The sequence below is a fragment of the Grampus griseus genome, assembly GCF_964374135.1.
Source record: "Grampus griseus genome assembly, chromosome: 15".
In the NCBI taxonomy this organism is placed as follows: domain Eukaryota; kingdom Metazoa; phylum Chordata; class Mammalia; order Artiodactyla; family Delphinidae; genus Grampus; species Grampus griseus.
Genome location: NC_139009.1, coordinates 39,727,315 through 39,754,939, shown reverse-complemented (window position 1 = coordinate 39,754,939; position 27,625 = coordinate 39,727,315). Strand labels below are relative to the sequence as shown.

The following is a 27,625-nucleotide window of genomic DNA, read 5'->3' as shown; positions in this document are numbered from 1 at the left end:
AGGAAGCGTGCATTTGTTCCTAGTCTGTTCAGTGCTGGATTTTGTCAAATGCTTTTTCTGCACCTCTTGGAGTGATAATATCATTTTTGTCCTCTATCCTATTATTATAATGTAACATATTGATTTTTGCGTGTTAAACCAACCATGTATTCCTGGCATAAATTCCACTTGATCATGGTGTACAATCTTTTCTATATGTTATTGGATTTGGTTTGCTTATATTTTGTTGAGGATTTTTGCATCTGTATTCATAAGGGTTATTGGTATGTAATTTTATTTTCTTGTGAAGTCTTTGATTTTGGTATTACAGTAATACTTGTCTCATGGAATAAATTAGAAACTACTCATTCATCTTCTATATTTTAAAAACTTTTGTGAAGGATTTGAATTTTTGAATTTTGTGAAAAAGGGGTTAATTCTTCTTTAAACAATTGACAGAATTCACCAGTGAAGACATCTTGTCCTGGGCTTTTCTATGTGAAAAGATTTTTTGCTTACTAATTCAGAGTATTGATTTATTGTATCCATTCAGATTTTCTGTTTATTCTTTAGTAGGTTTTGGTAGTTTGTGTCTTCCTAGGAACTTGTCCATTTAACCTAGGTTATCTAATTTGTTGGTATCCCATAAGCTTTAGTATGTTGTATTTTTCTTTTCATTCATGGAACAACATTTTAAAGTTCTAAAAGAAAAACCCAGAATTCCATGTCCTATGAAAATAGCCTTAAAGGATAGAGATAAAATAAAACATTATCAAAAGAAAGAAATCCAAGAGAATCTGTTGCTAGCAAAACTGCCCTAAAAGAAATTCTGAAGAAAGTTCTTCAGTTTGAAGGAAAATTATTCCAAAAGTAAACTTAGAACATTAACAGCTAATAGTATATATTAAATAATATATATAATAGAGAGAGACACATATAAATAATAAAATATCTGAAATATGTAGATAAATATAACAAACTAAAAAGAAAAAATTATAACTTTATCTGATAGGTTTTTCAATATATGTAGATGAAATGCATATGACAAGTACAACATGAAAGAAAGTTAAAAGGACTATATGATGGTAAGGTTTCTACATTCATCTTGAAATCATAAAATATAAATTCTAAGTGGATTTTGAAATTTTGAAATTGTGAATTTTGAAAATTTTGCAAGTGTGAATATTTTAATCCCTAGAGCAACCACTTAATAATTTATATAAAGAAATATGGTCAAATAAAATTTGAAAAAAATTGAAATAATCCAAAAGAAGGAAGGAAAGGGGTAACAGAGTAAAAAAATAGAAGAAACAAACAAATTAGAAAATGATAGACCTAAGTCTAAACATATTAATAATTTACCTTATGTGTAAATAACTTAAGCACCCCAATTAAAATAAAGACATTAAACTATACACTAAACAAAAGCTACTTTAAATATAATGTTATAGGAAGGTTGACAATAAAGGATGAATAAAGATATATCATGCAAACACTGATCAAAACAAAGTAGGAGTGGCTACATTAATATCAAACATGAGAGCAAAGAAATAGTAGACTTCAGAGCAAAGAAAACTACTAAGAATAAAAAGACACATTACATAATGACAAAAGGGTCAAGAAGACTTAATAATTTTAAATGTGTATGCACCTGACAACATTGCTTCAAAATATATGAAGCAAAAATTGATACAACTGAAATGAGAAATGGACAAATCTACAGCTATATTTGGAGGCTCTAACATTCCTTTCTCAGTAATGAAAAGAGCAAGTAGGTATAACATCAGTAAGGATCTAGAAGAATGAACAACATCATCAGTCAAGTGGATCTGATCGACATTTCCAAACTCATTTTATGAGGCCAACATTGCTCTGATATCAAAACTAGACAGAGATAGTGCAACAGAAGAAAACTAAGGACTAATACCCCCCATGAACACAGATGATAAACCTTCAGCAACATATAAGCAAATCAAAACCAGCAACATATAATAAGAATTACACACAATGACCAAGTAGGGTTTATCCCAAGAATGCAAGACTTTTAATATTCGAAAATCAAACAATGCAACCTACAGACTGAAAAGACTAAAGAGCAAAAACAACAAGATTATATAAATTAATGTAGAAAAAGCATTTGAAAATAATTCAATATCCACTCATGGTAAAACACTCAGCAAACCTGGAATAGAAAGTAACTTCCTACTTGATAAAGAGCATCAAGAAAAATAGCTACCACTAATATCATACTTAATCATGAGAGGTGAAAGGCAAGAATGTAGATCAGGAATAAAGCAAGAATGTCCACTCTCACCACTTCCCTTTAACATAGTACTGGAAACCTTCCCAGTACAATATGGCAAGAAAGATAAATAAAAGGCATTCAGATTGGAAAATAAGAAATAAAACTGTTTCCATTAATAGATGATATGATTGTCTATATAGAAAGTCCATGCAATCTCAAAAAAAATGGTCCCAGAAGTAATAAGTGAGTTTAGGAAAGCTGCAGGATGCAACAAGTAAAAATCATTTTACATTTAAATTAACAATGAACAACAATTAGAAAATAAAATCCAATACCATTGACAATCAATTAAAAAAAAAATGAAATTCTTAGTTATAAACCCTGTAAAATAAAGGATCTGTATCCTGATAGCTACAAAATGCTGATGAAAGAAACCAAAGAAGACCTAAATAAAAGAGATATACTCTGTTGTGTTCATAATTGGAAAAAGTAATACAGTTAAGATGTCAATTCTCCCCAAACTGATCTGTAGGTTAATATAATTTCATTCAAAATCCCAGCAGGTTTTTTATAAATACAGATTAGTTGATTTTAAAATTTATATGGAAAGGCAAAGGAATTAAAATAGCCAAAACAATTCTAAAAAAGAATAAAGAGAATTCACATTATGAAATTTCAAGACTTACTATAAAACTAGAGTAATCAAGAAAATATGGCATTGGCAAAGGGATAGACGCAGATCAATGTAACAGATTAGAGAGTCCAATAATAAACCCACACAATTATGTCTGATTGATTTAAGTGCAACAGTGATTCAATGGCAAAAGGATAGTCTTTTTAAACAAATACTGTTGGAACATATCCAAAAAAAGAAGCTTGACCTAAACCTCACCCCTTATACAAAAATTAACCACAAACCCAAAATGGATCATAAATCTAAATGTAAAATATAAAATGATAAAATTCTTAGAACACATTGGAGAAAATCTCTATGACCTGGAGTTAGGCAAAGAGTTTTTAGATATAACATTAAGAGCATTACCCATAAAAGAAACAACGGATAAATTGGACTTTATCAAAATTAAAAACTTTTGCTCTGTGTAACATACTATCAGGAGAATGAAAGACAAACTACAGAGTGGGAGAAAATATTTGTAAATCACATATCTAAGAAGGAACATGTATCCAGATTATGTTCTAAAAAAGGAAAACTCTTAGAACTCAGCAGAAAGGAAACAACAAAAAAAAGTCAGGGTAAAGATATGAACAGACACTTCACCAAAGAAGATATAAGGGACAAAAAGATGCACATAAAGAGATGCTCAACCTCAGTGGCCATTAAGGAAGTAATTAAAATCTCAATGCGATAAAACTGCACAGCTAAAATAAAAACAAAACAAAACGGATACTACCAAATGCTGACAAGAATGCAGCCCACCTGGAACCATCACATATAACCAGTGAGACTGCAAAATGGTAAAGCTGTTCTGCAAAATAACTTGGCAGTTTCTTATACAGTTAAATTTACATTTACCATCTAACCCAGTAATTTCACTCCTAGGTATTTATCCTAGAAAAGTGAAAATGTATATTCATACAAAACCCTGCCCATCAGTGTTTACAGTAGCTCTAGTCCTAATCGCTCAAAACTGGAAACAACCCAAATGTCCTTCAACAAGTGAATAAGTAAACAAATTGTAGTATAGACATACAATGAAATACTAGTCAGCAACAAAAAGAAACAAACTATTGATAAACAAGACAAACTTAATTGAAGAGTACTGATGGAAAAAAGCCAGTCTCAAAAGGTAATATACTGGGCGTACCATTTATATAATATTTGAGAAAGGCAAAAATGTAGCAACAGAACACAGATCAGTGGTTAACAGGGCTTAAGACTTGTGGGGTAGGGGAGGGAAGGGATGGGAATCAGTGTGACTTTAAAGGGGCAGCACAGTGAGTTTTGTGGAGATGGGATGGAACTGTTCTGTATCCTGATTGTGGTGGTGAGGGTTATATGAATCTACTCGTGTTAAAACTCTTACAATTTTACACATACACTCAAACTGTATGTTAGTTTGAAAGAAACGAATTTACTTTGTTACGCTGCAGTGAGAACTAAAAAGTAAGAGCAGGGGCTCCCCTGGTGGCGCAGTGGTTGAGGGTCCGCCTGCCGATGCAGGGGACACGGGTTTGTGCCCTGGTCCGGGAGGATCCCACGTGCCGCGGGGTGGCTGGGTCCATGGGCCACGGCCGTTGGGCCTGCGCGTCCGGAGCCTGCGCTCCGCAACGGGAGAGGCCACAGCAGTGAGAGGCCCACGTACCGCAAGAAAAAAAAAAAAAAAAAAAGTAAGAGCATGTGGTAAACAGCCTTCAACAATGGCTGTACATAGCAAGTCTTCACCAAATGTTACTTCACTTCCCCCATTTTTTATTCCTCTCAGCCAAGGCTAAGCCCCTTGCCATTGGTCAGTGTCCCCACGAGCTAGGATCCATGTGCTTTGCACAGCTTAGAATTAGAAAAGGCTGGTGGAGAGTGCATCCCACCAGCAATGATCCAGCTCTTCACCATGTTTTAGTCTTCAATTAGTACAAAGGCCTCGTTTAACAGGAACATTTATTTCTTAGATCAATGGGTGTTTTCAAAATAGGAAACGTCAAAAGCCAAGATAGAGATTTCATTTCTAGAGTAAAATGAAATACATCCCATGCTCAAAAAATTGGAGACATGACCCTCTTTGTTACATGCAAGGTACCAATACTATTACATCATTGTTGCATTTGTCACACACAGTTAATCTAGAAATGATCATTTATAGATTGTAATATTTTTAATGAAGTATAGAGTCCTTGTGTTTCTACTGGTCATTGCTCTTTATTTCTACCAGTAGTATAGACAAATAATGCTTTGCCTCTATTACAATGTAGGAACTATTTATTCAGGATCTGCTCTGTGCTAGCAGTTAGTATCTAGAGAAGCATCATGTGTGCTTAATAGTTAATGTTCTTCTGATGCAAAGCAGAGGTATTTATCTTGATTTCCAGTAAAATCTCTGGTCCATATTCAAAAGAAACAATGTTAAATAATGCTTTCTTCTTATCCTCACAGAGGAAATTAAATTTTTCAGGGAATCTTTTTCTGTCAAAATACATGTTGGTCTTAAGGATTAGGTATAGATATCATCAGATTATTACCTTAACGATTAAATAAAGCATTCTTCAAAATCCTGTAATAAATAACATTTTTATTATCTGAGGACTGATTTTGGATCCAGGGTTGCATTCTGAGCAATGTCTTGTTCGCTTTTCTCTGAATCTATTTTAAATAGTTTCATTCATTTGTTCTTGTCTCTAACAGAGTTCATTTGAACATTCGACATTTGCATTTTACAGAGTCAGTAAAAGATAATTATTCAACGCATATGCTTTTTGATTAAATGTGTGAAACTCACAAATAGAAAACGGAAATTAGTTTTAAGTGCATTATGAAAGACTTAAATTTATCTTTGGTTCATGGAGCAGTGATGACTTTTTTTGGTGCTGTTCTTTTGGTTTCATTCTCAGTGATTGTCACAGTCAGGCAGAGCCCATAGATTCCAGAAGGAAGTTTATCCCTAGTTAATCCTCCTATATCTGAGCAGAAGTTGCCCCAAACTGACCTTTATGTGTCAGTCGCCTTTCATTATTCCCTCTTGAGCTAAATGTTGTCAATAAAAATCACAGTTAAACCAGGTTGACATTAACCAAGGGGACCGAAAGAACTGCTTTAGAGGCTTAATATATTTGCCATTTTATCAGATGCTGTCTGAGACCCTGGCGAGTCATTAAAGTGGAATTCTGTTTATTCACTCCAACAGAGTAAGGGCAGCCCTGAATTCTATCCAGACCAAGACCCAGAATCTAGAGTAACAAAAACCCAGTTCTGAATTAATGTAGTAAGACTGGCCTTCAGAGGAATTTCTAATAAGATTTCTCCTTTCACCTTCTTGAGCCATCTTTGTGTTTTCCCAAATTCCCAGCACAACCTGAAATGACTGCAGTCCCCCCTTTGAATTAACTTACCTGGTACTGCTTTTTAAAAAAACATCTAAGCTCCAGATCTGCTTTGATCTCATTCATCCCACTTGCCCCCGTTAAAATCTTACCAGCCCTGGCCCCAATCTCTTATCCCTCTCATGTATATATGAATTCACATATACATATGTGAGCATGGGCTTTGGGGGCCAGACTTGACTTTGAAAATCAGATCTGCCACTGTGTCCTTGATCAACTTACTACACCACTCTTAACTCAATGCTCTCATCTATAAATAGATACAGTATAGTTACTTACTTCATAAGGTGGTTTTGAGGATTATATTAGATAATGCAAATGAAATATTCCATGTTGTGGACTAATCCACTTATTTATTTATTTTTTTATTTTTTTGGCTGTGTTGGGTCTTCCTTGCTGAGCGCAGGCTTTCTCTAGTTGCGGCGAGCAGGGGCTACTCTTCATTGCGGTGCACGGGCTTCTCACTGCAGTGGCTTCTACTGTTGCAGAGCACAGGCTCTAGGCACGTGGGCTTCAGTAGTTGTGTCACATGGGCTCAGTAGTTGTGGCTCGTAGGCTCTAGAGCGCAGGCTCAGTAGTTGTGGCATACGGGCTTAGTTGCTTCGCGGCATGTGGGATCTTCCCGGACCAGGGTTTGAACCCTTGTCCCCTGCATCAGCAGGTGGATTCTTAACCACTGCACCACCAGGGAAGTCATGCAAATGAAATATTTAGCATAGTGCCTGACACAGCAAGTGCTAAGAATGCCCATTGTCATCATCACCATACACTCTGTACTATAATTATTGGATTATATATATATGTATATGTATATCACAATAGAATTAAAATTGGTAGGGCAAGAAATGTATCTTGCGTACCATTGCTTTTCCCAGAACTTTAGATAATGTGTGTCATTAGTAGTTGATCAGTAAATGAATAACTGTATATGGTAGCTCATTCGCTCTCTCTCCCACCCCCTCCTTCCCTGCCTCCCTCTTCTCTCTCTCTCTCTCCATCCATCCATAGGATATAATTTTTAAAGAACTGTTTCTTCTTTATAGCTGTTAATTTATACAGCACTGACCTTCCTTTCATTCCAAGTAATTGCCCCATGACTGTACCTGCTTTTTTTCTCAAATTATTTCTCGTTCCTCACTTCTCTGGCTAGAATATAAACTCATCAGAGAAGACACTTTGTCTTTGTTACCACTATGTCATCAGGGCCTAGAACAGTGTCAGACATATAAGTAGGAACACGATAAATATTTGTCAAAAGAACAAATGGACTTTCTCTGACTCTGACTTTCAAAATCTGCCTCTGGTCCTGTCCCTTGGACTCCCCTCTCTGGCTTGCTGTCTCACTTCCATTCAATGCCCTCCTTCTTTACTGTGAAATACATGACTCTTATTCATAGCACTATACACCCTCTGAGCTCAAGTTCTCTCTACCCTGATCCAGCCCCAGCCAAAAACTTAAGTTCCGTTGACTGAAGAAGGAGGTCTCCAAGGGAACATGCACATGTCCTATGTATGTGCTGTTATTCCAGTGAATCATGGTGATGTCTAATTTAGGGTTTCCTACTGCTCCTAGATTATAAGGAACTGTTTAGATTACCCCTCAACCATGTACTGAGGGGAATCAGATTTGGGATAGGAGCAGCTTTGTAAACACCTTCCCCGTCATGCCTACTCCCTAACTACTGATCAAGGCAGCTTGTTGCTGGTTCTTTGTGCTGTCCCTCCAAAGCAGGTGTTCCTAATGTTCACAGTGCGTGAGAATCACCTAGGGAGCTTTTAAAATAAGGATTCCTGACTGCACCACCCACCCACAGGTGGGGCTCAGGCATTTATAAGTATGTAGAAAACAACAGCAACAAAAACAGCCCCAAGTGATTCTCATATGCACCCAAGGTTGAGAACCACTGGGTTCTAAAAGGTTCAAACCCATTCAGACTAGCTTTTCAAGTACCAGAAATCCCAAACACAAAGTCGTAGGGCACAAGACAGAAAAACAAGCCAGCGAGGAATCTGACCAACCGGTAGCTGATGCTGTGTCAGCCATCACTCAACTGTAGCCAACTGCAGTTATGTGGGAATGTAGCCCAGTGTTGCTAGATATTCTAAGTCTTCAAGAGAGGCCACAAATCTGCAGTTTTAGATGAACTTTCACAATTTGAAGTGCTGGCAACCAATTCAAATTTCTTTAAAATACTGTGTGGGCTGAACAAAACATGTCTGGAGCTGGATTCAATTCATGGGCCAATAGTTTGCAGTTTTTACTTTCTACCAACTGCTCTCCCATATCCTAAGAAACCCTTTCTATAGTCTTCACCAAGTCTGTATTAAATTCCTAGAAAGCTAGATTTCTTTTTCATCATTCATGTACGTTCTAGGTATTGTTTTGAACAAAACTGATTGGTATGGTTGGAATAACTTTAAAGGGCCAAAAATTCTGTGATTGAGAGTATGAGATGCTCATATGCCTGAAACTTAGAGCTATTGCCATTATATACATTATCCCCCATCTACTAATATGCATTAATATTTGAAATACACAAAGCACTGATGAGATGAGGCCCTCTGGAATACAGACAAGTGGCATGGTTCCTGCTCTATGAGACCATTCCATATACTTAGGGAGACTGGACATACACCCATGGAATTTCAGTACATATACAACACAAGCCATGTATTAATGGTGAGGCCCTGGCTAGAGTTTCTATGTAGGAAGTAGTAGAACAGTTCTCTGAAAAGTAGTGGAGGCAGACTGTGGAGTGCCTCAAATGGATGACAAATGAGTTAAGATTCCTAGAGGTATTGGCAAGCAACTGAAGGGGCTTTATGTGTCTTTAATCTTTGTTGGCTTTTTTTCTTTTGTTTTGTCTTGCTTTTGAGTAGGAGAGTGTTGAGGCAAGCAGTGTTAGAAGGAACACTCTGGTCTTAGATGAGACAGACTAGACAGTAGAGACCAGAGGAGGAAATCCTGTTAGTAGGTCACAGCCAAGGCTGCAGACATGAGGGGATGAGGGTCTTGCCCGAGTGGTGGCAGAGGGATGGGAAGGAATGGGCAGGCTCAAGTGATTTTTAACCTTGACTAGAGAAAAAGGAGGGCTAGCTATCATTCAGTAATCCCCTATGATGGGCTTCATTCTGTGTTGAGCACTTAATGTAAAATTATTTCTTTTGCTTTAAACAGAATGTGACTGAAATGGGAGAGCATTTGAGTATGATTCCACTACATAACCACAGTGTAAAATCTATCTTCGAGGGCTTTAGAGCTCATCGGGCCCATCCCCCTCACTTTACAGATTGGACCTGACTTCTCTCAGTTATTTGCGTACTTTGTAGCAGAGCCAGAATGGAACCCAGATTTCTAATTTTTTACCCTAGTGGTCTTTTCTCTTCACCATGTTGCTTCTTCATCCCGAGCTTTCATATAAATGAGTTACAAATCAGGCATCAGATTCAGGTAAGACGACGAAAGTGCACAGCTGATAAAATGAAAGTGAACAGGTGATAAAACGTGGTGTAAAGAATAATTCCAGGGCCACTCAGTGCAAACAAGGGAGGAGACAGGAAAAAAAAAAGTCTCCACCACCTTGATATAAAGGTTATACAAAAGAGGAGATAAAGTCAGCAGTGATATACAGTTAGCAGGAGAGCCAACATCCCCTTTATCAGCCCAGCACAGATGTTGAGATAAGGGGACATAAGTGGAATAAAAAGGAAAGCAGATTCAAAAGAGCTATTAGAAATCCCTGTTCACTGGAAGATGGTAAAATTGAAGCATCACCACTCCAGGAAGGTTGGTGAGGGGAAATCCTGGAGACTCAGGGGACAGCGAGGTGTCCTGGGAGCTGGGTTTGGAGTGCGCCCGCCTCATGCGTTTCTATCCTACAACCATAAATTTTCTCTCCTAAAGAAAACATCATGGTATCGTGAGTTGACACAGTGGCATGTGGCAGTGTCTACATGAGACAGATTATCTGGAACTTTAACTGAACAGAAGGTCAATGGAAACTGAACATCTGGGCAATCATTTCCCTTCCTTTAGCCAGCCATTCTGCTATTATGTAGGTAATCCCCATGGCTGGGGCTCTGACTTGCAAACGTTTTGTCTACGTCAAACTGCACCAAAAGGAGAAGCCAAATTACCCTCTCTGTCCTAAACTGCTCATTGACAGCCCAGGGAATAAGAGCTAAATGACAGGGGAGGAAATAAGAATAAGAATGCTTTCCATTCCTTCTCCCACTTCAGTTCATAATACTTTTTCTCTCACAGATAAAGTTCTACAGAGGAAGACTTGGGGAAGGTTTTCACCAACTCAGAAATCATAACATATTGATCAAGATGGATTCAACAGGGTACAACCAGAAGTAGCTCTCTTCTTTCCTACCACTGGCAGGCAAACCCTACTCTGCTGACTCATTTTCCCCCATCCCAGATGAAATTCGGGGCAAGCGTCATAGCTGTTCCAGTCTCATAAATGTCATGAAAGTCTAGTGTTGACTAATATTAAAGGTCCACGTTTTCATCCTATTTAAAACCTCCCTGTTCCACTGTTTTGGCCCACTTCAGACTCAGAAACCTGTAACTGGTGAGGAAGGGGGCGTTTCTTCTCTCTTCCTTGTTAATTCCTCCCCAACTTGCTGTTGTTTCTGGCCTTGCCTGGCTTGGGCCTAGGAGGTAGAGAGACTGGAGGGAAAGGAACTGGATCCAGCACTGATGGCACGGTGGCCACCTGGCTTTGGACCCCTCTGGGTGTGGCAGATACTCAAAGGCTAATTCTTATGACCTCCATCTGTGGTTCTGGGAGAGCAGTTCCTTCCCCTCACTGGCTTCTGGGAGTAGAAGCTCCAGACAGGTTTTCTTTTGGGGTCTGGTCACTAGGTAGGCAAGTCCATTTTTTTGAGGATGAGAATCCAGCTCCCTTCAGCTGGGTATAGGTCCGGCTTCTGGGAAACCCACACTGTGGAACTGTGGGTTCCGTGGAACTGCAGCCCTCTCCCAAAGCAGCTGGCCACTTCTCACCTTTACAGGTCAGACTTCAGTCATAAGCCAGGCTCTACGTCTTCCAGATTTGCAGGAAATGAGTGACAACCCCTTTAATTAGTTCTCCTAATACCTCTGCTTTAATACATTTGGTTTAAGGTTGAGGACAAGGGTCTTCACCACACTATGGAAGAAGGATACAAAGAACACTGACACCTCTATTCCAAGAAACCCCACGAGAGGCTTTGCAACCCCCAATGAACCGCTGGCATTTTCATACACAGCCGGAAGGTGGATGAAGGGCTAATGCTAGCTGAACCAATTTCTCTGTGTTTTACAGAGCACCTCACATTACACATTACAAAGCACCCCACATCTAGGCAGTTAAGACTTATGCCAAAATGTGAAGTTTTTTTTTTTCTTTAAAAAAACCTTAAAGTCCAGTTATATAAGGAAGCCACCTCTTCCTACCTTCCCACCTCTTCCTTCCTACTATTGGCTGCCCCACTGGCTTCAAGACTCATGTGTAACAACATGAGAAATACCACCAATTAGGTGCCTAAATGATTTTGACAGTGGGGTAGTTATCTCCTGGGTCATGGTAAAAAGCCAAAGCAAGTTATTTAAACTCTCTTTTTTTTCTGGATGATTTCCTCATTTAGTTCAATCCACCCCCTTCCACAGTTTTCCTGGACACATTCCCAGAAAGTTAATTAGGGTAGCAGTTTGACCTAAAGAGTGTGAAGCACAAAAACTCTTGGCATTTTGAGGTCAGGATGGTGATCAATTTCTTTTTGTATATCCTGGGCCAAGCTGTTCTCACTTTAATTTTTTAAACTTGTGTGAAATTCAAAGAACACAGAGCCCAGTGTCATTTAAACTTGGGCCACATCATAAAAAGGCAGCTTCCTCAAAAAGAATATTGGCTGTTTTCCAGGCTGCCAGAAAGCTTTTTAGGGGATCTTTTAAACTCTTCTCCTTTCATCCACAAAGAGGAATTAAATTTGGCCAAGGGTGAATGGACTGCCCAAGATATGGATTGCTTCTAACAGAGACAGAGTTCAAGGGAATCCTAACGCTTCTCCATTTCAGGAAAGAAAAAATTAAACCCCACCCACTCCATTTATCATGGAAGAGACAGTAAGTAACTTGCAATACAGTGAAGAAAATTTTCTTTTCAGAGCCATCTTGATGAATTGTGCATATCTTTACAGAAATCGTTCAGGAACTTCATGCCCCCTTAACAGAGTGAAGTAAAGTTGCCATCTGACATGAGGGGTATGATGATACTTCTAAATAGCTCTCCCTGTTTAAAAACAAACAGATAAATAAATGATGCTTGGGATATGGCCTGGTGAGAATTTTAATCTTGAAAAACTAATTATGAAATATTTCAAGTATGAAGCGTAGAGAATGGTATCATAAACACTCGGAAAGCACCGCTCAGCTTTGCCAACTCTTAACGTTTGGTCAAAATGGTTTAGATCTTTATAAAAAATACAAAACATTTTAGATATAGTTGTGTTTCACTCCTTTTCTTCTTGTCACAGAGGTAAACACTATGCTGATTTTGGTGTTGTGGTTCTCAGAATTTTCCTTTTGATAGATATGTATGCATCTCTAAACACGTTTTGCAATATAGGTCTTATTACTATCTGAGTATGGTGAGGCCAAAAGATTAGGAGAAAACTACCATTGAAAAGATAGTTTGTTATTCTCACAGCTCCCAGGAGAAGGGGGCACATGGGGAAGCACCAGCGTTGGTCATGAGGCAGAGGGAGCTGGGGGAAAACATTTTCTTGTGGCTTCCAAGGGAAAAAAAAGGTGAAACAGGGTAAACAGGTTTAGGATTGGCTAGTGTAAATAATTTCAGTGGACTCTGTGGTGTAGGAGCTTCCCTGGGGTGATTAGGACAGAGGAATGGTGGCCCAGAGTGTAAGGGGCCCTTAAAGGAGGTGCCTGGGGGTATGGATTCGTTGGTTTGCATAAGAAAGGCACACTCTCAGGCCAGTTGTTTGCTATCTCTAGGAGTTAGCCCTAGCAGGAGTAGTCCCTCCAGAGTCAGCAAACCCCAAGATGTCAAAACATCAAAAATATGGAATGAAAAAACATGATTCATACAAAACAATACACTGTTTTATTTTGTACGTTGTTAACCTCTATGAAAATCATATCATACCGCACATATTGTGCATATAATTGACTTTTTTTTCCCCAACATTATGCTTTGGGAATTTATCCAGATTGTTGTATGTAGCTCCAGTCAATTTGTTCCTTTTCACTGCTTTATAATTTAGCATTGTGTCAATATATCATAGTTTATTAATATTTATTCATCCCCTCGTTTATAAGCATTTGTCTCCAGTTTTCTACGATTACGAATGATGTTGCAGTAGTTAATCTTTTACCCGCCTCCAGGTGCACATGTGGCCAGGAGACATAGAATAACTGGATTCAAAGGCATTTGTTTCTTTGACTTTAATACATTTTGCCAAATGGCTACTGAAAGTACTTGTAGAAAATTACCCTTCAAGAGTGTAGAAAATGTCCTATTATTCCACTGCCTCACCAGCACTGTTATTGTGAGGTTTTCCTTTTATTGTTTGCCAATATGATGGTGTTTAAAGGTACCTAATTATTGCTTAAATTTGCATTTTCTTGATTACTAGTGAAGTTGAGCATATTTGCATGTTTATTGGCCATTTGCATTTTCTCCTATATGAACTGCCTGTTCATATCTTTTGCCTATCTTTCTACTGGGTTGTTTGTATTTTTCTCATAATTTTGTAAAGTTCTTTGTATTCTGGATGCTAACCCTTGTTAGTTGTATGTGTTGCAAATATCTTTCGCCAACCGACAATATATCTTTGTTTTAGAGAAATTTTAAGTTTATTATTGTCAAGTCTATCAGCTTTTCAATTTTGGTGTGCACTTTTTGTGTCCTTTTTAAAGAAAGTCTCCTCAATAGAATGTTATATTTTATTTAAAAATTTTAAAGTGTTGATTTTCCTCGTTTGGATTTTTAATACACCTGGAGCTGAGATTTTAATATGGTAATAAGCAAAGGTGTTATTTTTATCCACAAGGATAATCAATAGTTTTAGCATCCCTTATTGATTAATCCACATCTTCCTCCATACATTTTTTTTTTTTTACGATACGCGGGCCTCTCACTGTTTTGGCCTCTCCCATTGCGGAGCACAGGCTCCGGACGTGCAGGCTCAGCGGCCATGGCTCACGGGCCCAGCCACTCTGCGGCATGTGGGATCTTCCCGGACCGGGGCACGAACCCGTGTCCCCTACATCGGCAGGCGGGACTCTCAACCACTGCGCCACCAGGGAAGCCCTGTATCTTTTTTTTTATCTTACTGTACAGGCGAGGGCATCTAGCACAATACTGAATGGAAGGCATAATAGCAGACATCCTTGCCTCATTCCTAACTTTAACTGGAATGTGTCTAATATTTCACCACTGAGCATGATATTTATTGTAGTGGTTGATAGATTTTACCCCTTATCAGATTAATAATATTCCCCCCTTTTCTCATTTGTCAAAATGTTTTGGGTTTTTATCAAATATATTTTCTATGCCTATTAATAAAATCATGTGATTTTTCACTTTTAATTTCTCAATGTGGAAATTTCCTTTAATAGAGTTATCTAATATTTAGCAACCCTTGAAATCTGGGACAAACCCAAATGATAATGATATATTATTCGTTTAGCCTCCATTTTGATATACAGTCACTACACTATTTCAGATTTTTTCCAATTACATTAATAAGTGAGATTGGTCTAAATCTTTCCATTCTTTTATTGTCCTTGTGTATTTTATTACTGGTGTTACACCAGCCACATTAAATGGGCTGAAGAACATTCCATCTTTTGCTAGTCTCTGGAATAGTTTGTAAAAGATTGAGATTTTCCATCACTTTAAAGGGGTAGAATTTACTTCTAAAATCATATGATGCTGACCTTGTTTTTGGTGAATAGGTGTTAAACTACCAATCTGATTTGGTGATCATTATAGATCTGTTCAGTTTTCTACATCTTCATGAGTCAGTTTTAGTAAGTATATATTTCTAGGAAAATTATCCATACTGATTTTTTTAAATCTAATGTTATAAAATTGTTCTTAGGGCTCTCTGATTTAAAACACGTTTTATTTGTAGTTAAGTGCCATTTTTCATGTCTCTCATTGTTTTATTGGGTTTTTTCCCCCTTGGTTGATACGAACAGATTCCTTTTTAGTCTATTAATCTTTCCAAAGAGTTAGCTTTTGATTTTGTTGATCCTCTCTAATGTATTTCTACTCTTATCTTTATTATTTTTTTCTCTCTACTCTCCTAGGTTTCTTCTCTCAAGGCAAACAAATTTTGCAATGTGTTTACAGTTAATCTGTTAGACTCTCATTTGCTTTATTTCTAAAATGAAAAATTAAAACTTAAACTCTATATATCAAGTTTTAATGTCTAGATGAGTGTTTATCTTCTCAAAACATCTCTATCAACAGCCCCTCATTTTACCTTTTTTTTTTTAATTAAACTGCCTTTGAGTTCGCATTTTAAGTTCTAGCCAGAAATGGAATGAACATTGCTTTATAGTTTTCTGTTAACACAATTCTGTTGTTCTTTCACTACTTTCCTGTGTTAGCACATTAATTTTCCATCTTTTTTGTCTCTTTTTCTGGTATAATAATTTAAAGCTACAAATTTCTCTATAAGAAGCAGTTTAGCTGCATCTCATAAGTTTCATATGTTGCATTTTCATCATGGTTCAATTCCAAATAATTTCCAATTATTAATGTAACTTCTCCTTTGACCCATGTATGATTTAAAAGAGTGTTTTGTTTGTTTGATTTGGTTTTGTTTTGGCTCTCCAAATGTGTGTGTACATGTGGTAGGGCGGTGGGGATAATTATCTTTTATTACTGACTTCTAAGTAATTCAAATGTATCATTGTCAAAGAAAATGATTTGTTTGATAGCAATTTGCTTTCCTTTGTGACCCACTTCTTGGTCAACATTTTTTAGCGTTCCTTATTAAATAGGTGAATTTTCCAACCATTATGAAAAACCAACCTATTCAATAAGAAGCATTAATTTCTTTGTTCACTATTCCTTCTTATTTTTGGAGACTTCCTACTGGATTAAATTATCTTATTTTCTAAGGGAATTCTTTTGCTAAAACTTTGTTAATGGGTAATTAAATTTGTCTAAAAGTGTCTTTATTTTACCCTCACGTTTGAATGATTATTTCTGGGCACAGGATTCTAAACTGGCAGTTATTTTCTCTAATAATTTTGAAGATATTTTTACGAAGTTTTCTAATGGTTTTTTCTTTGAAGATAATATGTCTTTTTTTCTCTGTCTGCATTGAAAATATTTTCTTTTTTGGCTCTACAGTTTTAATTCACAGGTATCCAGCAGTAGATTTGTTATCCTTCCTGGAACTTGTTGAGATTTCTGAATCTGAGGATTTATGCCTTTCATAATTTCTGGAAATTATCCACATGTTATTTCATTGAAAGTTGCCTGTTCTCCATTTTCTGTATCTTTCTTTCTAGAATGCACATGTGATAGGTAGGTAGGCAGGTAGCTAGGTAGACAGACAAATGACACACAGAAACAGATGTTTGCATTCCATCATCCATGTTTCATCTCATGTACCAGCTGGGCATCAAAACACAAATTCCTTGTCTACCAAGTCCAGACAACACTCTCCCCACTCCTCCCTTCTTCCCCACCCCCCCAAATACACTGACTTCAATTTACCCTCTTAGAATTCTGTTTACATTCACAACTCAAGGTTCCATCTGGTTTTCAGCTGTTCTACTGTAGGACCCTAGGAATTTCTTATATTTTCTAATAAGCTCAGCTATGCAATTAAAACAATAGTGGTTATGTTTTATAGACAATTTCTGCGTGATCTTTGGTGGAAATATCTTCAGGTTATCTAATTTATAGCATTTCAGGAAATGGAAGTCAAGACTTTCAATCTTCAAAAACATTTAATTATATTAATTAGTTTGAACCACTTAATACAGGCACAGATGTTGAAATTTTTAGAAAATGTGCCTGCTACTAGAGTTCAACCAAAAAGAACTATCTAGTTGACCTGTTATTAAATAGAGTCAATTATCCAAGATTCTACTCTTTGCACATCTTATTAACTAATATTTACCTTAATATTTCAACTCCCTTGAAACTTTAGACTGATTGGGTAGTTTAAAGCAATTTTATTATTTGCTTTTACCAATTTGTTTTCATCATTCTTCTGTCTTGTGATAAATAGGAACAAAAGGAACTTGTCTATGTTAACTAAGATTGAGTACATTAAGAGACTATGAACTGACCTTGATTCTTTTCAGATGAGTGTTCTAGAAGTTGATACTGTTCTAGAACCATTACACTCAATCCTAAATTAGATCCAATAATTTCACAGAGACTATGCTTTTAGTATGATCTGATAGTTCTGAGACCCAGGCTCAAATTCACCCACTCCTTCCAATCTTCCTCTTATATATTTATGTACTTTGGGATATTTCACATTTCATTCCTGTAGAACATCTACAGTTATTACATCAACTATATCCCACATCTGTTTCCTGGTGATTCCAAGGCTTCTGTTTTTGCCTTCCCATGTATATAAACTCCTCCAGAGCGAGAAAAGTGCACAGGATTCTCTCTCATGATTCCCCACCATGGAGCTGGTGCACATGGTGACCAAAGGCAAACAAACCAAGTGGAAGAAAAGAACTGTTTGCCTGAACAATAACTTTATGTGAAATGGGAATTTCACTAATACCAATAAATAATAGGAATAAAAGCAATGAAAGTTTGTGAAACTATCCAAGTCCACAGTACTGAATTCCTACTGACAGACTGCCTTGCAGAAGGAAGGATTAAAGTGGAAAGAAAACCAACTCCCTATTAACCAATTGCAAAGTAAGAGAAAGTGGGAGGGAGGAAAGGCAGAGGAAGAAATAGTATTCCCACTGTAGAGATTCCCAAGGAGTCACTTGTAATTCTACCCTCAAGCCTTGAACTCTCAGACTTCAATAGCCATTCAAGAAATGTTTTTCTGAATATGTGTCATGTACCAGCCACTGTTCCAGGCGTTTGGTATACAACAGTAGACAAATCAGACAAAAATTCCTCCCTTCACAGAGCTTGCATTCTAGTTATGGGTAAAAGATAAATAAGTATATGAATACATAAATAGATAATATAAAGTGTAACATGTCAGAAGTACTATGAAGAAAGGGGTTAAGGGACTAAGTTGGGAAAACTGTCATTTTAAATAGGGTGGTTAGGGAAAGCCTCACTGAGAAAGTGACATGTGAGTAAGCAGCTGGATGAAAGAGCAAGCAAGAAGGATATCTGAGAGAGGAATGCTCCAGGAAGAGAGAATTGCAAATGCAGAAATATTAGGCAAGAAGGAACCTGGCATGTACAAAGAATAGCAAGAGATTACTGTGAAGAGAATGAGATAAGCAATGGTGTGAGCTGTCAAAATTGAGGTTAGAGGATATACGGGAAGGGAGAGTGGGAAGATCCTATAGGGTCCTGCAGGCCGTGCTATATTGGGTTGGCCAAAATGTGACTTTGATTTTTAAGTAAAAATAAAAGACACACTTTTCATTTTCACCAAGAGCTTTATTGAACAATGTATTCATCCTTTTGTTCCACTACCTTCTGCCATTTTTCAGGCAACTTCATAATTCCATCTTCCCAAAACTTTTTATCTTTTTGAGCAAAGAATTGTTCCAGGTGCCTTTTACAGTCTTCCAGGGAATTGAAATTTTTCCATTAAGAGAATTTTGTAAAGGCTGAAATAAATGGAAATCCCAAGGTGCAATGTCTGGTGAATACAACAGATGAATCAACTTCCCAGCCAAGCTGTAACAGTTTTTGCCCGGTCATCAAATAAACGTGCGGTCTTGCGTTATCCTGATGGAAGATTATGCATTTTCTGTTGACTAATTCCTGATGCTTTTCATCGAGTGCTGCTTTCAGTTGGTCTACTGGGAGCAGTAGTTGTTGGAATTAATTGTTTGGTTTTCTGGAAGGAGCTCATAATAGAGGACTCCCTTCCAATCCCACCATATACACAACATTACCTTCTTTGAATGAAGACTGGCCTTGATGCGGTTGGTGGTGGTTCATTTCGCTTGCCCCATGATCTCTTCTGTGCCACAGTATTGTACAGTATCCACTTTTCATCGCCAGTCACAATTTGTTTTAAAAACGGAATGTTTTTGTTATGTTTAAGTAGAGAATCGCATGCAGAAATATGGTCAAGAAGGGTTTTTTTTCACTTAACTTATGTGGAACCCAGACAGCAAAGTGATTAACGTAACCAAGCTGGTGCAAATGATTTTCAGTGCTTGATTTGGATATTTTGAGTATGTCGGCTATCTCCCTCATGGTATAACATTGATTGTTCTCAGTTAATGTCTCGATTTGATCGCTATCAACTTCAACTGGTCTACCCGACCATAGAGCATCATCCAACGAGAAATCTCCAGCACGAAACTTCGCAAACCACTTTGGACACGTTCCATCAGTCACAGCACCTTCTCCACATACTGCACAAATCTTTTTTTGCACTTCGGTCCCATTTTTACCTTTCTTGAAATAATAATGCATAATATGCCGAAAACGTTGCTTTTTTTCTTCCATCTTCAATATCAAAATGGCCACACCAAAATTCACCAATTTTGATAAGTCTTCTTTTTCATTGCACGCTGATAGGACAGCTGTCACATACAATCTAACAAAATTGTTTCGAATGAAGTTAAAGACAACTAAGTGTTACTAGAGCCACCTTACAGAAAAAACCGAATGAACCTTTTGGTCAACACAATACAAGAGGGTTTTTTTCCTGACTGAGATGCGGAGCCATTGGAAGGAATTTTGAGGCAGGTGTGAGGCAAATATTTCAAGCAGAAGAAAATGGCAAAAGCTGAAGGTGGCTGAGGTTAAGACTTTTCTTAGATGGGAGAAATTAAGGCATGTCTGTATACTGATGGGAAGGCAATGTATGAAAGAAAGGGGGGGATTGCTGTAGTGGCTACCTTCACTACAAGACAAGGAAAGAGATATGGCAGGGGTTGGAGGGACTGCTTTTAGTCAGGACCCTGGAGAGCTCACCCATGGTAACAGGAGGGAAGGCAAGGTATATAAAGCCCAGGTACAGGTGGGAGGATGGCTGGGAGCCGTGTGAGAGCATAAGGAAGTCCTTTTCTACTGGTTTCATTTTCTCCGAAGTAAGAAGCAAGGTCAGCTAAGAAGGATAATAGGGAGGAGGTATTGGGAGTTGGAATAGAAAAAGAGAAGCGGCCTCACAGGGCTGTAGGAGTCAAATGGAGTAGTGGTGACAAGAAGGTTCATATCCTAGCTCTGCCACATATTAGCCGTGTGACCCTGGGTAAGTTTGCTAACCTCCTTCAACCTCAGTTTCCTCTTATACAAAATGGGGATAACAATACTGCCAACATCACTGCTTTGTGGTGTGGGTGAAAAGAGACCATGGAGAAGCAATCGTAAGCACTACTAAATGGCAAGCAGTCGGTATACCTTGGCTGTTATCTGCTATTATACATTAGGCAATCGATGCCTTACCAATGAATGGATAGGTTGTGATATTTTTTGTCCACTCTCTTTTCAGGAGGTTTGTTCTCACCAAGCTTCAAGTCATCCCAAAAGGAGCATTTTCGGGATTTGGGGACCTGGAGAAAATGTATGTACCTGAGCAGTGGGTGAATGCTTCACATGGGCTATGGGCAGCAACCTCAGACCACGTCTAGCACGATTCTCTGTGCTTAGGAACCAGAATAACACACTAAGCGAAGGTTTTGCACCTTGTCCCATTGTATTTCCTTACCACAGGTCCTAAACAGTAGTGTGAAGTCTTTCAGCATGTGGCCACTGAAATCAGCATAAGCAATTCTCACTTTTTTGGTATAAGGTGTTGCTCCCAAAGTACCTGTGAGTGAAAGTTTTATAAATCAAAGCCTATTTTCTCTGCTGACATCCATTCTTTTTAAGAGATCCTCTCTATTAATTAACTATTAATAGAGTTAATTATTATTAACTCTGATGCATTTTTAATTGACAGCAGGGCCTAACATTTGTGCTTTAGAGATTTTCTGGACTTCTTGGTCCTAAGCCATGCTGACAAGTGGTAAGTGATATATAAACATTCAAAAGTATTGGGCAAGTTTAGAGCACTGAGGGCGATTTCCTTTGAAAAGAGGAGACTTTGTTAACGTGAACACTCGCTTTCTACTGGGCTAGTGTAATGTAGGGGTTTCCCCAAATAGGCTTTTCTCAAAGTAGGGTAGAGCACGAAAAAACAGCAAATTCTTTCATGCTTAAGGTAACCCACCCTGCCTTTGAAGGTCCTTGATCCCATCCCCTAGGCTTTTAGGGATGGGAAAAGTGTTTTTCACCACAGCCAGAATCTAGAACTTAATGACAGTAAGTACAGTAATACAGATGGATTACACAGAAAAGAATGTTTTTTTTCATTATAAGAATAAAGCAACGCCCACCCCCACCCCCCAGTTATATAAGCTTCTCCTTTAAGTCATTCAATTTTTGTCTTGGTTCTTTCACTGCACTTTTAAAAAGAACACTTGCCCAGGTCTGAGGAAGCGAGAAAGAAATCCATTAATGAAAGAAACACAAAGCAGAGAGAGTGGCAATGTGTTTGAGCAGTTATGCCAACTGCTTAGAGGAGGTTGGTCAGAATCCTGGGTCTGAGTGTTAATTTTAATATAAACTTACTGTGTACCCTTGATCAAATCACCTTATCTCTCAGAACCTTGGCTTCCTCATCTGTGTATTAAGGGAGGAGATTTTAAAGGGGGGAGTAGCTTATGTGATCTCTAATTTCTATGCGCAAGCTTCTCCCAGTTGGATGAGAGCCCAGTTTAAGACCTGAGTCTTCAATGTTTACAATTCTTGAAGACATTCAACATGCACAGGAACTGGGAGATGGGGCACTCATCTGAGCAGAGCTCACCAAGGAAAACAGGGAAGGAACAGAGTTGGAGAGCTTTTGACTCGAGGTGTATTCCTGGATGGATCAGCCATTGCCCTGCCTGGAATTAAGAGACTAGGTGACTATTGGATAGGTCTCCCCCCACAAAAGTTCTGTAATTATGTAGAAATAATTCTAAAGACAGGAATCCCAGGTACCACAAATAATTCACCTTAATAAATTCAATCCAGCAAATGTGACTGACCTCTCATTGGGTACTCAGGCTACCATGAGACCTTCCTTTGGCGATAGCTAGTTGATCTGAGCTGACATAGCAATAATACCAGAGACAGAACAGCTGGTTCAGAAACTCAACCTCCTCAGACACAGGTTGTCCATTTCTACCTCATGCCTTTATTAGTCAGCCTGCACTGCCACAGATGCCAGAAAAATTAATCTTATGTTTTCAATACTGTTTATGTCCTAAGATTTCCAAAACATGCCGGAGCAGAGAACCCAGTACCGAACTGAACTCTGAACAGACTATTTGTACCCTTCAGTTCCTAGGCTCACCTTCATCCATTGTCTCACCTCCTATTCTTGGTCACTGATAAGCTCTCATCTCCTTTCCACATTTATGTTCTTCATTTATGTTCTTCCTCCAGTTTTTAACCAGTTTTCTGAACTTAATAAATATTGGCTTCCTCTTCAATATCTCCCTCTTCACAAATCACAAAATCCCTTTCACTCATTCTGCACATGTGGCCCAGTTTCACATATCCTTATTAAAAGGAAGGGGAGAAAGCTTTCTGGATAAATCCTGCTTTCCTTCCCTGCTACCATCCTCTCTCTTCCCCATCACTGCCACTCTTGAAAAAGCAGCCCGTGTTCACTGCCTCTCTATCCTTTCTTTTCAATCACTCCTCAGCCTGTCCTCTTGCTATTCAACCACAAATTCTCTAACACTAAATTACTCTGTCAAAGGTCCCAACAATACCAAAACTGTCAGAACTAATGACTTCTACTTTGTCCTCTTAGTATTTAACCGATAGGTAGCCATTGATTACACTGACCGTTCATGCCATCCTTCTCAATACTCTTTCCTCTTTTAACGTCGGTGACACCACATCCTCCTGCCTGTCCTCTGAACCTTCCAGACTACTCCATAACCAGTTCTGTCCCTTTTCTTTTTCCTCAGTTGCTCCTCAAAAGTTCAGATATTCCAGGGTGCCAGTTTTGGCCATTTTCTTTTTTTATAGTCACATCCTCATTATTATTTATCAATTATATCTTACTACCAGGGCTCCTAAACCTTCATCGGCAAACCCCACCTCTCTTCTGAGGCCGTAATTCTTGTTTTGAAATGGAGGGAGTCCTCAATATCTACCCTTAAGTGAACCACAAGTGCCTCAAATTCAGCATATCCAGACAAACTCATTATCTTTACCCTTAAATTTCTCATCTTCCCATATTGCCCAATGAACAACATCACCATCTGCCCAGCTTCCCAAGCAAGAAAATTCAGTCTCCCTTGACTCATGTGCCTTCTCTCTTTCTTCTGTGCAGGTGCTCTTCCAGTTCTATTGACTCCCTCTCAAAACTATCTCTGGAACCCTGTCCTCATCCTACTCCTGCAGCTATGAGGTTTAAAGTCACTTGCATAGCCTACTGCGTGAGGCTGCTCTGCCTGCCCCAGCTCCAATCTTCCACCACTCTGTTTCCAGACCCGCTCTGCTCAAAGTCCCTTGCAGGGACTTTGGGTCCCTCTAGGGACCATCACTGCTATGGGTTTCAGTCTTAAGTCTCTGACACAGAAATCAAAGCTCATTATCTCCCACCATACACAGTCATACACAGTATACCCCACACTTTTGCCAGGTAGGAAGATTTGCCATTTCCCAAGCACTACCATTACCAGACATCATATTGCTTATTTAGAATGTGAGGGCTGGTTCTTTGGACAATGCCTGGCACGTAGACAAAAAAATAGGTGCAGGTGAAGGTATAAATGAACAAGTGAACAAATATACTTTCACGCCGGTCTTATATAGATGCTGTCCTTCTGCCTAAAATTCCACTTGGTAGAAGCCTGCTTTTCCCCCAAGAGCCAGAGGAAATGTTTACCCCCCAACCCCCGTACAGCCTTTCCAGAACTCTCCCAGTGCTTCCAAACCATAATCTCGTGCTTATAGTAGCAATAGCGTATTTATCAGATTGCATTTGGAGTTTACACGTTTTTCCAGATCCTTAAGATTGTTCTTTCAGAGCAAGGTCAGAGTGTAACTTAACTTTGTACTAAGTACAACACCAAGTCCTGTTGTTTTATCTCCTGGCTTCACCTCTAATCTATCCGCTTGTCTCCTTCTCCAGCTACCATTATCTTGTCCTGGAAACCTGCACCAGTCTTCTACTTGTGCCTCCCCATCCACCAGCATGCTCTCCCCTCGCCCTCATCCATTCTCTACACAGCAACCAGAGTGAAATTTTCTAAATTCATACCTAATCATGTCACCTTCAACACCTGGTGCACCTGGTACACACGCACGTGCTCTCTCGCTCGTCTCTCTCCCTCTCTCTCTCTCTCTCTCTCTCCATACCTTACTGCTGCTCTTAACATAAAAAAGAAACTAGACTGCTCACGTTTTGTCCTTTGCTCTACTGGCTCTTCTTCAGTTCATAAAACGTACCATGTTATGCAGCCCACCATGGGCCTTGCTTGCTCCTTCTGACTAGAACTTCCTTTCCACTCTGCCCTCTTAATTTAGTAAGTTCCTCCTCATTCTTCAGACCCTGACACCAGTATCACTTGCCCAGGAATGCTCCCCCGACCTCCCCAACTAGGACAAAACCTCCTGCTAATATAATACACTCTCATATCACCACTAGACTCTAGGTGGTGACTCTCATTTTAACACTCTTACACTTACTTATGTATTACTTGAATTAATCTCTAACTCCCCTATTGGACTGTAATTTCCATGAGCACAAGGACATGATTGCTTTTACTCATTATTGGATCCATGATGTCTCACACAGAGTCAGGTACCCACAATAAATATCTGATAAATGCACAAATAAAAATGAAAAAATATAAGTAGTTGGAGAAAGAAGATACCCAGATATAACAAGAAAATACTAAGTCGTAGGAATGATAATGATAACTGATGGTGGAGTTAACAGACATACAAACACTGGCTGAGACTCTGCTCTGATCTAGGCACTTACATGGCTATAGTTTAAAATCAAACCCAGGACAAAAATGTACAGGACAATACGTGCAAAATAAGTGATACAAACATTGTATTTGTTCGGACTCTTTGTGTTGTGTGAGGGCAAAAGAAAATAAACCTCAAACAGGCTGAAGAAAAGGGAGTTTAATGGCTCATTTAACTTGATGGTCAGCGAGAAGGAATGGCTTTAGAAACAGCTCTATTCAGGTTCAAGGTCCTTAGGACTCGGCCTCTCCCCCTCTCTCTGGTCTCCCTTCACTATGTTCATTCCAGCCCTGAGCCCCACCCTTGGTGGCAAGAAAGCAGTAGCAGTCCTGCCTTCAAACATCATCTCAGGTTCTATTCAGGGGGAATGTGCTGCCCTTTTTCTTGCTCAATCCCATAAAAGTCTTAAGGTTTAAGTCTGACTTGCTTAGATCACACAACCATCCCTGGACCAACCACTGCAGCTAAGAGAATGTAATGTTCAAATTGGCTGTGGCCTGGGTAACGGGCTCCATACCTAGAGGTGAGAACACCTACCCCAACCACATGGATTTGGAATGGGGGGAGGGAGATCCACAAACAAAAACTGAGGCCACTGCTGAAGAAAAAAAAAAAAAGTGGAGATTAGATGCTGGTAGTTGGGAGCAATGAATGTCTAAAAAGAAAATTAGTCCTCTTCTCATCCAGAAGAGAGAGGGCTTTGTGACCTGGGTAGTTGGGGATTTGCTACGTTTGATTCTTCCCCCTTCCTCCTGTTAGAATAATTGGAAGAATCCAGTAACTCTGCCCCAATCCATGCTAATCCATCTTTCATTAATCCAGCTGAACCCACCCGCCTCTGCTTCTATAAGAAGTCAAGAGGGAACAGAGTCTTTTGGTAGAAGTGGAGCAGGAGATTCTCCAATAGAAATGAAATGATCACTGTCACACCTTAGCTTTCCTCAGCATCACTCTCTCGAACCTCCTGACTCTTCACTGCTTTGGGACTGACTGGGGGAGAAGGAAATCATTAAACTCTCTGCAGTGTGAAGTGGCTTTTCAAAGTGCACTGTAAACTGTTTACCTTATCTTTAATTATCTTGGAGTCATATATCAGCTTGGTATGAAGTGTGAAGACTACACTAAATAGGGTGGGGGGGAGGAGGTGACAATGTGGTGCTTTATGGTAACCAGAAAAGTTATGTATGGAAATGAGTGCAATTTAAAAACACATCTACGTGCTATTGTAACACTGGAGGGGGAGGAAAAGCCAGCGTATAATAAAATATCTTTGAAAATAGGAGCATGATGAATATGTAAATGAGACCAATCAACATCAGCTGAGATGTGGTATATGCAGATGAGACGGCAAGGAGCCAAAATGTGAAACAGCTCCCAAACCATAAATATGAACCATATAAAATTCATCTGAAATATTCATGATAACATAAGGACAAAAAGTATAATGAAGTGATTTATTTGCATATGAAAATGAGACTACTAGTCTGACACTCCAGCCTCCACCCCCAGATCACTGGGGGAAGAAAAGTTAATAGAGGGACTTGTAGAGGAAGACATTTATTGAATGAAAACGGTTGCAAGCACACTAAAAAAGCTGATATCCTCCAATTCTCAGTTCTTTGGGCTCACTCAGCACAGATAAAGGGAAAGGAAATAAGTCAGGTAACTAAAATACTAATGGCACCGGTGCTGGAAAATTGGGGTTCCAACCTGCTTTGCCTCCCTAACATTTCCTTAGGTCTGTTCCTACTCTGACCGTCTGTGATTCTGAGAGTTAATGGGCAAAGCAGCCTTGAGTCCCACTTACTGAAATAAAGCAAGAAGGAAAGGCTGATGATTCTACAGGCTCCTGATAAAAAACTGAAGGCCAGTGTTGGAGTGGCTGGACCTCTGAATGGGAAGAGGGGATCTGAATCCCAGGGCAAAAAAAAAAAAAAAAAAAAAAAAAAAAGTGATAATGAGGTTCAGGTTGTACTTTAGAATCCTCCGGGGAACTTCTAAAAACTTATTTTAAAAAATAATGCACAAGCTTGACTGTCATTTCCAGGGATTTTTCATTCTATCTGTCTAGGGTAGGGCCAAGGATTGATCATTTTTTAAAACTCCCTTGATGATGCTAACGTACGTTCACAGGTGAAAGCTACTGAGTGGATGATATTTAAGTCTGAAT

General features: G+C 38.8%; 1 protein-coding gene across 2 annotated transcripts in view; it reads left to right on the top strand.

Annotated features, from left to right (window-relative positions):
- The window catches only part of FSHR (follicle stimulating hormone receptor), a gene marked incomplete at both ends in the record, with an annotated part of 164,185 nt that overhangs the window by 45,717 nt on the left and 90,843 nt on the right, over window positions 1-27,625 (top strand). For both annotated transcript variants that reach the window (XM_082671809.1, XM_082671808.1), the window contains one exon: window positions 20,924-20,995. In XM_082671809.1, coding sequence (XP_082527935.1) covers window positions 20,924-20,995 — 72 coding nt within the window. The remainder of the gene's footprint in view (window positions 1-20,923; window positions 20,996-27,625) is intronic.